Raw genomic sequence first — 12,709 nt, forward strand, 5'->3', positions numbered from 1 at the left:
TTTAGCCACATTCTGCCATCTGATAAGCATCTGGAGCCCAGGAAACACTGGGATAATCTCTCCACACACTCCAAAGGCCTTTCTCCACCCCTACATATCCCTTCCCAGCCATCCCTGCACATTCCACACTTTGTGTTAACAGGCATTTGGGGGTTCTGCTTCCATCAGTGGGAACAAGTTGGTCTCACTGGGCTGCCCCATAAATCGACATGACGCTTTCGCAGGCTCTGTGATCATCTCGTGCATTGGAATCTGACTTCAGATCCCTGGTTCTAGTTCCAGTGAGACTGGTTCACACTGGACTTGACCTAGCCGCAACATTCCCTTTCCCTGGAATTCTTAGCGTTGTCTGGAATGCCCCACACTAGGTTCAGAAATGTGTTAGGTCACTGTCATGCAATGCAAGGGTAATGGAATGGCCGTGACGAGTCCCTGTCACTCTTGGGAGAGGGCAGGGCAGCATGAGCTTGGCCCCTGTTATGTTTTCAATATGAAATGTCCTCCACAGACTCAAGCATTGCATGAGAGCTTACTCCAGAGCTGGGGTTGCTATTTTGGGTCGGGGGGGGCTCTAGAAACTTTAAGAGGTTGTCTGAGCTGGAGGATTTAGGCCACAAGGAGAGGTTTTGTGAGGGTATGTTCTCCATTGCCCTGGTCTGCCTATCTCTGTTTCCTGTCTTCTATGAAGCAAGGAGCAGCCATGATCACAGGCTTCTGACATCAGGATGATTTGCTGAGTACAATGCCAGGCTGAACCTCCTGAAACCATCACCACTACCACCACCACCACCACCATCATCATCACCACCACCACCACCACCACCACCACCATCATCATCATCATCATCAAGCAACAACAACAACGAATCTCTTCCCTTCCTAAGTTTCTATTAGCTACTCTGGCCTCCATGACCAAAGCTAACTAATCCAATGCCACTGCTCTTTTGAAATCAAGGGAACTGATCTTATTGGCTGTGGTGATTACTCAGCCCCAAACTTCCCGTGTGCTTTTCCATGTTAGGCAACTTCTCCTGCACGTTGCTTTCAAATAGAAGTATTCTGTTGTGTCAGACAGCATCCTGTACGTTTATGGAAGTTGAATCCTCTCCCGGGGTTAGTAAGGAATTGGGAAGGAGTCAGGAAGTTGTCCATGTTCCCCCCACCCCCACTCCCCACTCTTGATTTCAGCAATCATACTAACATCAAGCTCCAACTGGACAGGCAGGCAAAACTCCAATGTGCCTTCTACAAGGCTGGACATTGTAGCCAACAGAGAAGACACGGCTAAAATCACCACTCGGTCTGTATGTTTCTTCTTTCTCTCTCTCTCTCTCTTTCCCTCCCTCTCTTTCCCTCTCTCTCTCCCTCCCTCCCTCCCTCCCTCCCTCCCTCCCTCCCTCCCTCTCTCCCTCTCTCTCTCTCTCTCTCTCTCTCTCTCTCCCTTCCTTCCTTCCTTCCTTCCTTCCTTCCTTCCTTCCTTCCTTCCTTCCTTCCTTCCTTCCTTTCTTTCTTTCTTTCTTTCTTTCTTTCTTTCTTTCTTTCTTTCTTTCTCTCTCTCCAATGCAACAGTGCCCATCAAATCACTTTTCCCCTCTCCACCAATCTAGATGTAACCTTGGTTCCTTTCGTTGCTAGCCACGATTTCAAATCGTTGTGTCATTTCTTCGGCTAGCAGGATCCAAGATGTCTGGGGCCTCCTCGCTCCCACGTTAATCAGAGCAGAGCTCCTCCCATCTTGTCGCCACACCATGCACTAAAAAGCTTGATGCCCGTTCGCTCTCATCCAACAGAGACACTCAGATGGACATGGGCCAAGTCACAGTTGAGGCTCTGCCCATAGCAAGCCTTCCCAGAGAAAAGCCTTCAACAGGGAAAGCCTTATGAAGTATGCGATTCTGTGAATTCTCTGAGCTTAAGGGAGTTCTGGAGACAGAGGAAACAGCCTAGTGGGGCATGCTCTGGATTGAAGCGAGTAGAAATGAGGGGAACGAGGTAGGGGGTGTGGTGCTCAGCAGTTGGCAGGGAGCTCTCATGGATCCTGTCCTGGAAGAAGTATGTTTAATCCTAGCTAACACTGGAGAGCGACATGGCCCAAGAACAGCTCCTGACTGTGGGAGAAAAGGATGCTATGTTCCCTGCCAATGTCACGGAGGGGCTCAGCGAGCTGCCTAAGCCTTCACCCCACAGAAGGAACTCATTGACTGTGCTCCCTGCATTTATTCTCTCACTATTTAGATTTCTCCCAGCTCTCCATCCCTAACCCCAACAGCCTTGCCTGGCTTTCTCCAGCTTTTAGCTGACTTCTGAGCTTTTCCCTACACAAGCTGAACAGGACCCTCACCGATACTCTCCTTTCCTCGTGTAAGCAGAGTCATTTCAAGCCCCAAGAGAAAAGCCAGAAAAAACCCACTTCACCCCCACCCCAGAGCAGCTTGCCTGGGAAGAGAAGGGTCAGGCTGTCAGAACAACAAGCGCTCTTGCTCTGAGTGAGAGCGACGAGCCCAGAGGACATTGGGCTCACAATCTGTTTTCCTAGTTCCAACCACTAATGACTCTGGCATATACCGGAGCAAGTGGAAAACTTTCAGAAGCCGTGTTCTAGACACCTTGGGTAGCAGTCATTGAGGCTCTTGATTGTTTTGTATTGTCAAATCTGGAGATAAAGTGTGCATTGTGACGTCCATCCGAGCCAGAGGAACTGGGGGCAAGCCCAGGGGCCTGCTGTTTACAGCATCAGCCCTACCTGGAAAAGACGTCTCTGTTCTTCAAAAGTGAAACTTAAGAGATCCCGAGGGCTGGCCCACAGCATACCAGGAAAGTCACAGGCCATCTTACAATGTGCGTGTGCGCGTGTGTGTTTGTGTTTGTGTATGTGTGTGTGAGAGAGAGTGTGTCCGGGTTTGCACAGAGAGCTTGGTTTAACTGATCCTCATTCTGCTGAATTGTTCAAGCCAACAGGTGTCTAAGTTCCCAGTAGCTTTGCTATCTAAGAGTGCCTGGACTTGCACCTACTAGCTGGAGACTAGCTGGAGACTAAGCTTGGAGAGACAAGACCTTCGTATTTCTGGGGCTTCTGCCTGGCACCTGCCCCTCAGTAACCACGGAACCAGCACACAGGGGTTTCTTGTTACCTTGTCCTTTTGTCTCGGCAACAGACTACATTTCCTCTGGTCCATGACCCCAGCCAGAAGACTCCCAAGTCTTGTCTCTGTTGCTTTCCTTAAAACAAGTGTTCTGTGTGGGGTAGTTTCTCTGACAGGCTTGTGGATCTGCCAAACGAACACCTTACCTAGTTTCAGTCTCTCCCGTGCAAACTCCCACTTGCTGGCATCATAGGGCAGCCTTTCACACTGCTCATCCAGGGGAACTTCATCTGGATCCATTATGATTGACAGGTAGTCCGTCTTTACTTCGGAAGAAGACTGAGAAATAGATACACACACACCCCAAAGTTACCAAGAAGAAAAACAACTTTAAAACCTCAGTTTTTCAGTTTACAATACTTGACAACATCTACTGCTTTGCATCAATTGACCAGGTACAGAGGGTCCCCTAAACACACACACACACACACACACACACACACACACACACACACACACACTGTGGTGGTTTGAATATGAATATCTGGTTCCCTGTGGGTAGACTGTTTAGGAAGGATTAAGAAATGTAGCTTTGGGGTTGGAGAGATGGCTCAGTGGTTAAGAGCACTAATTGCTCTTCCAGAGGTCCTGAGTTCAATTCCCAGCAACCACATGGTGGCTCACAACCATCTGTAATGGGATCTGACGCCCTCTTCTGGTGTGCCTGAAGACAGCTATAATGTATTCATATAAATAAAATGAGTAAATCTTTAATGTAGCTTTGCAGTAGGAGGCATGTCCTAGGGGTGGGGCTTTGAGGTTTTGAAAACCCAGGCCAAGCCCATTCTACTCTCTGCCTGTTACTTTGCTCTCAGCTACTGCTCCACTGCCACACCGTGCTCCCTGCCATGATGGTCATGGACTCACCCCCTGACACTGTGAACAAGCCCCCAGTGAAATGCTTTCTTTTAATAGTTGCCTTGGTCATGGTGTCTCTTCATGGCAATAGGACAGTGTCTGAGATGCCCACACTGGAGTGTGGTGTCTCTGTGGGACAGCTCTTTACTTTTCTCTCACGGCATTTCCAGTGTAATGGCATCCTATCTTGAATGAGTGTGCCCCAAACCTTCACTGGCCTCACATACATCTCGTGTTCTGAGGCAACCCTATGAGAGCTTGTCTTTTGAAAGAAAAACAAAGGGTTGGAGAGATGGCTCAGTGGTTAAGAGCACTGACTGATCTTCCAGAGGTCCTGAGTTCAATTCCTAGCAACCACATGGTGGCTCACAACCATCTGTAATGGGATCCAATGCTGTCTACTGCTGTGTCTGAAGACAGTGACAGTGGACTCACATATATGAAATAAATATGGCCAGAGCATGGCCAGAGCATGTGGGGATAGCCGGGGGGCGGGGGAGAAAGAAAGGAAGAAAAGAAGAGAAAAGAAAAGAAAAGAAAGATGAAGAACATTTAATACAATTCTAAACAATGACCGAGAGCTTTCTGTGGCTGCTCTGAACATCTTTTGTAAAAAGACTAGCATTTTTCCTTTTTGTGTATGTGCATTCTGCCTGCGTGGACGGAAGAGCACCATACCTGGCTGGTGCCTATGGAAACATCGGATCCCTTGGAGCTGGAGTTACTAATGCTTGTGAGCCATAATGTGGGTACTGGGAACAGAACGGAGGTTCTCTGGAAGAACCACAAATGCTGTTAATCACCGAGCCATCTCTCCAGCACCACTCTGTGAATATGGATACGCATTGTGTGTGTGGGAGGGATTATTTTATTATTTTGTTTTTTTTCTGAATTTATAAGAAAGCCAGGAGTGGCCAAGTTAATCCAGGGTCCCTAGGGAAATGTAGACATTTCTTAAGCATCTAACTAGTCAGATACCTGCAGCTCTTAATTGGTTTACTCTCCAAAAAGACCATAGAGTCCAGTAGGGCCATTAGAACAGAGGCTTATGCAAAGTCCTGTCTAGTCTCAGAAATAGAGGCTGATCATTTCAAAACAAAATAAAACAAAAACCTGAGGCATAACTATAGACACATTTTGAGTTCCTTAAGGCATTGTTCAGAGGTCAAGTGCACATGACAGCTGTGTGTGGTGACAAATTAAACCCAGAAAGCAGCCACTGTGGCAGATCACAGAGAAGTAGATTGACAGTTAGGATCTGTCAGCAGGTTCGTTTCCTGCTAATGGACACATCTCCGGCATTGATTACCGAGTTTCTGTGAGCAGAGTCTTGGATGGGACAGAAAGCATGAGCGCTTTCCCACAGAATCCTTGCCTCAAAGTTACATGAACTTCATGGCAATAAGGCTGGCCTTCTCCTCCCTTAACCAGGAGGAGGCACGGAGTGAGGGACAAACCCTTCCATAGACACCATCTCACAGCCGCCACATTCCTCAGCCCTGACTCAGCCCGTTGTGAGCAGTCACAGCTCACCTCATCCATCACTTGCTTGCAATCATTCACTTTGCAAAAAGAATCATTAGGACGTGGGACAAATAGCTCAGGGCAGAGAGTTTGCTCAGCATCCAAGAAAGTTGAAAAGTCAAAGATAAGAAGCAAGGCCGACGGTGTCAGGCTATAGGTGCCGGGTGCTCAGAGGAAAACTAATGTGTTTTTCACGTTGCACATCGCCAAGGCAACCATTAAAGAGCACACGCCAGCTGAAACCTAGCGAGAGGCACCTTGCATTTATGCAGGATGGGGAGGTGGCAAGGATTTAGAGTGGAACCCACGTGTCTCCTGCGAAACTCAATGTGTTAGCTCAATAAGGCAGAGAGAGGGAACACCATGTGGACCTGTGAGGGAAGCGTGCTGACAGAGTACTAGCTGACAGATATTTATTCTTTTAATTGATGATATCTCTGAGCAGCTGCTCAGCACTTGGCATGGAAGACAGCTGCCTCCATCGGAGCCACCCCTTGTGCACAGCCAAATGACCTCCCAGGCAAGTGGTTTAACACCTCTAAACCTAGCTTGCTTATCTGTGAAATGGTAATAGCAATTGTACTTATCTGAGAGGGTCACTATGGGTATGAAATGATTGACCAACCTGTTAGAACAGGACCTGGTTTCTAGCAAGCATCAGTACAGTTAGCCATTGTTCTAAGACTGGCTCTGCCGTGTGTAAGTAGGTCCTTTATCAATGAGGAATTAGCATTGTGGTTAGAGAAACCACTTAGTCATCTCTGACCTTTGCTTCTTCCACTCAAGTTTCAGTCGATCTCTCACACCCAACGCATAAGCTGTGGAATCTTGGCAGCATAAAAAGCCCTCTTAAATCTGTTCTAGATCTTTCCAGTCTTATCCTGTTAGGTCTTGCTGAGTAAGAAGGCTGCTGTTCCAGTTAGGGGAGGAGAGGGTCGGGTTACTCTGTGCTTTGTTTCTTTCTTTCTTTGTTTACTCATCCCTTACAGTTATTCTCTTTCAAGTCTATCTCAAGCATCTCGACTTAAGCATCTTAATCAAGTATTTTCCCAGAAGATGTATTCTCTTCTTTCAAGACAATTGTTTCCTTCCAAAGCAGTGGCCTGCTCAGGTCTCAAAACCAAACGTTCCATTTGGCAGAAGACTGATACCTCATATGAACATGGAAGATGGCTGCCAGTCACCACTCCCATTCCAATGACCAAGCATGCCTTATATGATTTTGACTCTCGCTGAGGTCAGACAAGCCTGTGCTCAGAATCAAACTACCATAGTGACATTTGGACCCATGCCTTTACCTCAGGGAACCTCACTTTCCCTCTTTAAAACGGGGAATATCAATACCTCTCTCTCTCTCTCCGACATTTTGGTAAGATGAACTGAGACCATGCATAAGATGTTACCCACAGGGCATGGGACAACCATTTAGGAGACTCTCTAGGAAACGCAGAAATCTTGCCTTTCTCAAGTTAGAGCTCTCAGCTCCAACCCGGTAGGCAGTCACGATTCTTTCTTGCACCTCTTTATTTCCTGAGCGTGTGTGGGTCAACTCTTGCTTGCTCTGGTCTATGAGGGGAGGCTTCAATTCCAGAGGACACCCACCCTACCCCTTCACCTCCTCCCCTAACCAGAGCAGCAGCCTCTTCTTACCATATTCACTTTTGCTGAACATTCCCCCCCTACACCCGCTCAACATGATGACTGCCCCAGTGAGACCCCCGCTCCCACTCAACATGATGACTGCCCCAGTGAGACCTGAACGATGGACAAGTTCACATGGGCAGTGGGGGATCGCATGGCTTGGCGGTCATATCTTCTGTTTTCTTACCCGCTTCAGTTTTCTGATGAAGAGAGTTAGAAGGAGCCAAAAGAGGGTCGCAGCCACGCATGTGCACGTGAGCGTGATCAGCTCCAGGTTTGACTTGTCTGAGGTTCCTAGAGAGAGAAAAATCACAAAGATGCTATAAAAGAAGTGAGGTCTCTGCTCATTCTAGCTGGGCATCTGTGGGAGCACATGGTTTCTGAGCCAGGCTGTGAACTTGCACCCGGAAGGGCTTTCCAGAAATTCTGCTGACTTTGTAACCAATATTCTAAGAAATAATTAATTAAAAATCAGAAGAGAAAATAAAGATGGAAGGAAATTAGGGGAGAGGGTGGTTCATTAAAGTGCTAAATCTGTGAAATGTTAAATCTGCCTGATGGGTTTTGGAGGAAATTCTAAAGAAAAAAATGAAAAGACATAAAAGGGGCCGCTTTGGGACTCACAAAATTCTTCAAAGCAAACATGGAAATAAAAATAAAACTAAAACTCATGATCGCCTGCCTGCTTCTTCTGGGGCAGCCGCTCTGCATTACCACAGTGCTGCTCCCTGCCTCTGGGGCTCTGACCTCGGCAGCCAGAGGCACTGGCTAAGAGGAAAGAGAGGACCTCAGGCCTGCTTCTCATCCAGTCATGCTGATTCCATGGCTCATAGCACCAAGGCTGAACACTGTAGGGGAGATACCCAGGACAGTCTCTGTGTCTGTCTGTCTGTCTGTCTCTCTCTCTCTCATGCACACACAGTAGCTCTATCACACATACATACATCCCACACACTCACATGCTTACACAAACACAAACATATAAGCACACTCACACATACACATACACATACACATACACATACACATACACATACACATACACATACACATACACATACACACACACACACACACACCACTGGGCCTGAGCACGGCTTTCTTGACTCAACTATAATGACAAAGGAGGTTAGGCCAAGGCCAGATGAGACTTGTTCTTCTTACGCATGACGGGGGCTCTGTGTTCACACACACACTGGGCCCTCCCTAAGGATACATGACAGCAATATCATAGTTACAAACATGGGTACCTCACTGGGGGATTCTCTGTCGTGATTCAGCCAGGATGAGCTAAAGCCTCCTACGGCATCAGTAAGTGCCGCATCTCCCGTGACTGGGGCTTTCCTTTTGCCCTTCCGGCTCTCATGATGCCCTTCTCTGCCTTCCTGCCTGCCAATCAAACTTATTTAAAAATACCTCTTCCAGAGGACATTGAATCCATCCACCTCGGAAGCATTTTAAAAAGTATATATTTATTGGGGGCAGGGGGCCGGGTATGTGTCACAGCGCAGGTGTGGAGATCAGAGGCTAACATTTTTGGAAGTTGGGTCTTTCCTTCTGTCTCGTTCTGTAGGCAAGGTCCCTCTCGTTTCAGTCACTGTGCTGAGTATTTCTTTCTAGCTGGCTCAGGAGCTTCTGGGTCAGTCTCCTGTCTCTGCATCCATCTCACCTTAGGAGAGCAGGGATCACAGCTTTTCACGTGGGTCCCAGGAAATGAAATTCAAGCAATCAGGTCTGCATGGCCAAAGCCTTTGCCAACTTTGCGGCCATCTCTGCAGACCTCGGAAGCATTTAGAAAGGTTGTTTGTGGGCTGGGAATGTAGCCCTGTTGGTAGAGTGCTTGCTTAGCATACGCGAGGCCCTGGGTTTGATCCTCCTCAGCACAACATGAACTGGTTGTAGTGGCAAATGCCTATAATCACCTTGACAGGTGGAAGCAAGAGAGTCAAAGCCATCCTTGGTGATGGGATATCTACATGGGAGACCTCGTTCCAAACAACAACAACAACAACAACAACAACACAAAACAACACAAAACAACAACAACAAAAAACAGGGCTGGAAAGATGGCTCAGTGGTTAAGAGCGCTGACTGCTCTTCCAAAGGTGTTGAGTTCAAATCCCAGGAACCACATGGTGGCTCACAACCATCTGTAATGGGATCTGACACCCTCTTCTGGTGCATCTGAAGACAGCTACAGTGTACTTAGATATAATAATAAATAAATCTTAAAAAACAAAGTAAGGCTAATGTCTTTGTATTTGGTGTCAGTATGATAGGAAGCACAGGGCGGGGCCCGGAGCATCATGGGACTCTGAGCATGGAACAAAGCAGGAGCGATGCTGTTGGCAGTTGGAGTCGTTGAGGTCGCCTGCACAGAATCACAGTAAGAATGTGCGAGGCCGTGCTGATGCTCAGCAAGACTCCTGCCAACACTGTCAGGTAGACTTTCCCCAGTTCTTGAATGACGAAGTTGATGATTAATCCTCTTGCCTGTGAGCAGTGGTGCTGTGATTTTAACCCAGGGGATCCGAGTCCTTAACAACCACACATCCAAGGGTCCTGCCACTTCCTCCTTTCCTCGGATCTTCTGAGCCTTTATGGGAGTTCATCAGGCACTTAAGAGAGGCAATGTCCTCTGTCCTACCTGGGCTGTTTTCAGGGTTGGTGAAGGAATTCGTTCCTCTTCATCCTCTGTCGCTGCCTAGAGAACCTTCTTCCGTTCTCATCTGCCTATCTTTGACTGCCTCAGGCCACTTTCGCTCCTTTCCAGGGCCACAGATCCAATCCTGTCATTCCCCTGCCTCAGTGACAACATGTGCTCTCCATGACTGTCAGCATACAATTCAAATATGTATAGCTCAGTGGAGGTTCATATGTTGTACGATAAGGCTCTAGTTTGCCAATTTTTTTTTAAAATACTGGTTTGCTTTTATTTTGCGTGCATGGGTGTTTTGCCAGTGTGTATGTACGTGTGTGTGCCACAGGCATGCAGTGTTTCTGGACGCCCGAAGAGGGCGTTGGAGCTCCTGGAACTAGAGTTACAGATGGTTGTGAGCCACCATGTGGCTGGAAACTGAACAGGGTCTTCTGCAGAGCACCCAGAGTGAATTCCTTCGAAAACCCACCTCTCCAGCCCCGCTCCCAATTTTAAAAATTAAGTTGAAACTTAAAATGCTTAGGTCTTATATTTTCTTTTGTCCTTTAATCTCAATATAGATCCCCCAGAGTGAGAAAAGTGTAAACCAAAGTTCATGGGAGTATGGATTTCTTCTACTATGCATGCTCGAGCGTGTACACACACACACACACACACACACACACACACACACACACACACACACACACGCATGCTACAATAAGTTTTGTAGTATGACAGGAGCCTTCTAAATGTACGCTGCAGTGGCCTTTGACTGTCACAGATGCTGATGGCCTTGTAGGGTCCTTGTGCAGGAATCCAACATGGAACATGAAGCAAGTGGCCCTGTCTGACTGTGGGAACTTTCCCAGTGCATTCCACGGGACAGGAAACTGGCCCCCGAAGTCTAATTCCATAGCCCTTACTCAAGCAAAATTCCTTTCGGGTGGGACTATTTATATGCAGTCACACGTTTGAGGGACCAGCTCATTAGAATACCGTTAAGAAGAACATCAGGCTCAATTTAACATCAGTACTCAGTGCTTAGTAAATAAAAATCTTAGCCTTTTACACGGTGACATCTGAGTTCTACTCGATAGTTTTGTTTCTATTGCTCTTTGCAAAAGAGCTGTCAGGACACACTTTGGTCCCTGGGCGCTTTTTCTACATACACACTAGCCTGACTAGCCACTTCCCCACACAACACCCTCCCCCAACTCCCCGTACCGCCCCTACCCCCCTGCCCCCCTGCCCCGCACGCTTTAACAGGCTGGTGGCAGGTGATCAGTCCAGTCTACAAAATAGCCCAGCTGCTCATGGGCAGAGGCAGTGTGGGTGGGACTTGACAATTATTAGGAGAGAGTGTTGTGCTCAGGGTCATGAGATGTGTGCAGAAGGACCCAGCATGTCTCTGTTTTCACTCAGGATGCTGATAAGAATGTGGCCAAGCCTATAATGGCGCCTTTTGGTATAGGTTCCTGTTCCCCTGCCAGTTGCCCCTCCCCGGGCTGCATGTCATCTCTCTGGGTACCACTTAGCAGGTTGTCTGAATTCTGAGGGGGTGGGGATCAGGAATCTGTGTGGTGCCGTGTCTTGAACTTGTCTGGTGGCAATGGTGGTGGGTTCTTTGTGCGCAGTTCTGGCTCAGTGAACTGGCCGCATGCCTTTGCAGGACTATAGCCAGGGACAGGCTTTGGCTGGGAAGACTAGCCTAAGAAACGTCTAGGTGTTTTCTCCGTAGCTAGGCATCCACACACTGGCCTGGCATGTGGCACTGTGTGGTAGCAGGCTGCCAGTGCCTCAGGCGCCAGAGCCATCAGCTCAGCTCACAGAACATAACCAGGTGAGTTCCCAAGAAGCCAATCACCAGGGAGTTTTAGCTCCAGAACCCACCCTGCCCAGAGAGGGTTGTGGGGTGGAGTGGGGTGGGGAAGAATGGGGTGGGGGAGCACAACTAGAGCAACTGTCATCAGAAATTGGGAAAACATTCTTGTATGAGCCTGTGAGCAGCTGTGTAATAGACCAAAAGCCTCAGTTTCTTTTTAAATTTTTTAGACAAGAGGGGTGAACATGCAAACTGCTGTCAGGTATGATTTGAATCTTGCCTCACTTCCTGCCACTTCTCTCAACCTCCTTGGACTTTTAAATACAGTTTTATGGACTGGAGAGACAGCTCAGCGCAGGTGGACCGTTGCCACCAGACAGAAGAACTGGTAAGGTCGAAGCAGATTCAAGAACCCCCCAGTAAAGCCGGGCAGCAGTGGCGCATGCCTTGGGAGGCAGAGGCAGGCGGATTTCTGAGTTTGAAGCCAGCCTGGTCTACAAAGTGAGTTCCAGGACAGGCAGGGATACACAGAGAAACCCTGTCTCAAAAAACAAACAAACAAATAAACAAAAAAACCAACCAACCAACTAACAAACAAAATAAACCTGGTAAATTTCATAATTGAGAACCGCAGGTATGGAACAGATCCCAGCCAGGCTCTACCTGAGATTCAATTGACCTCTGACCTTTAATGTAGCTTACTAGAATAGTACAATAGGCCTGTCCATCTTTGTAACAGGCTTTTTTGTTTGTTTGTTTGTTTGTTTTTAATGTTTTCTAAGAATCTGTATAGATCAGTTTGGATCTTCTCTTCAGGACCGTGATATGTATGAAGTACCTTTTTGAGAGTAATTTCAGGCTAAGGAAGAAAAGAAGGAAGAAAGAAAATAATTAAAATTGCGGTTTGGGACATTTGTTCTGTAACACAAGAACAAATGTTCTTATCCCAAGCCAGTCCTTAACCCAATAGGAATACGGCGGTTTGGTACGCCATCCAGGTGACTCACAGTAAGGCCAGGAAGCTATGTGATACTAAAAGTTACGCTGGAGTAGAGAAACACACTAACCAATACTAATAAT

The 12,709-nt window shown here is 47.5% G+C and overlaps 1 protein-coding gene across 1 annotated transcript in view; it reads right to left on the reverse strand.

Annotated features, from left to right (window-relative positions):
• Flt1 (fms related receptor tyrosine kinase 1) overlaps window positions 1-12,709 on the reverse strand; it is a 163,708-nt gene that overhangs the window by 34,541 nt on the left and 116,458 nt on the right. Inside the window, exons 16-17 of the mRNA XM_021162004.3 lie at window positions 7,354-7,460; window positions 3,290-3,422 (exon numbers count right to left, since the gene is read on the reverse strand). Of these exons, the coding sequence (XP_021017663.1) occupies window positions 3,290-3,422; window positions 7,354-7,460 (240 nt within the window). The remainder of the gene's footprint in view (window positions 1-3,289; window positions 3,423-7,353; window positions 7,461-12,709) is intronic.

This window comes from Mus caroli, unplaced genomic scaffold (assembly GCF_978045245.1).
Source record: "Mus caroli unplaced genomic scaffold, Mus_caroli_1 scaffold_4, whole genome shotgun sequence".
Classification (NCBI taxonomy): domain Eukaryota; kingdom Metazoa; phylum Chordata; class Mammalia; order Rodentia; family Muridae; genus Mus; species Mus caroli.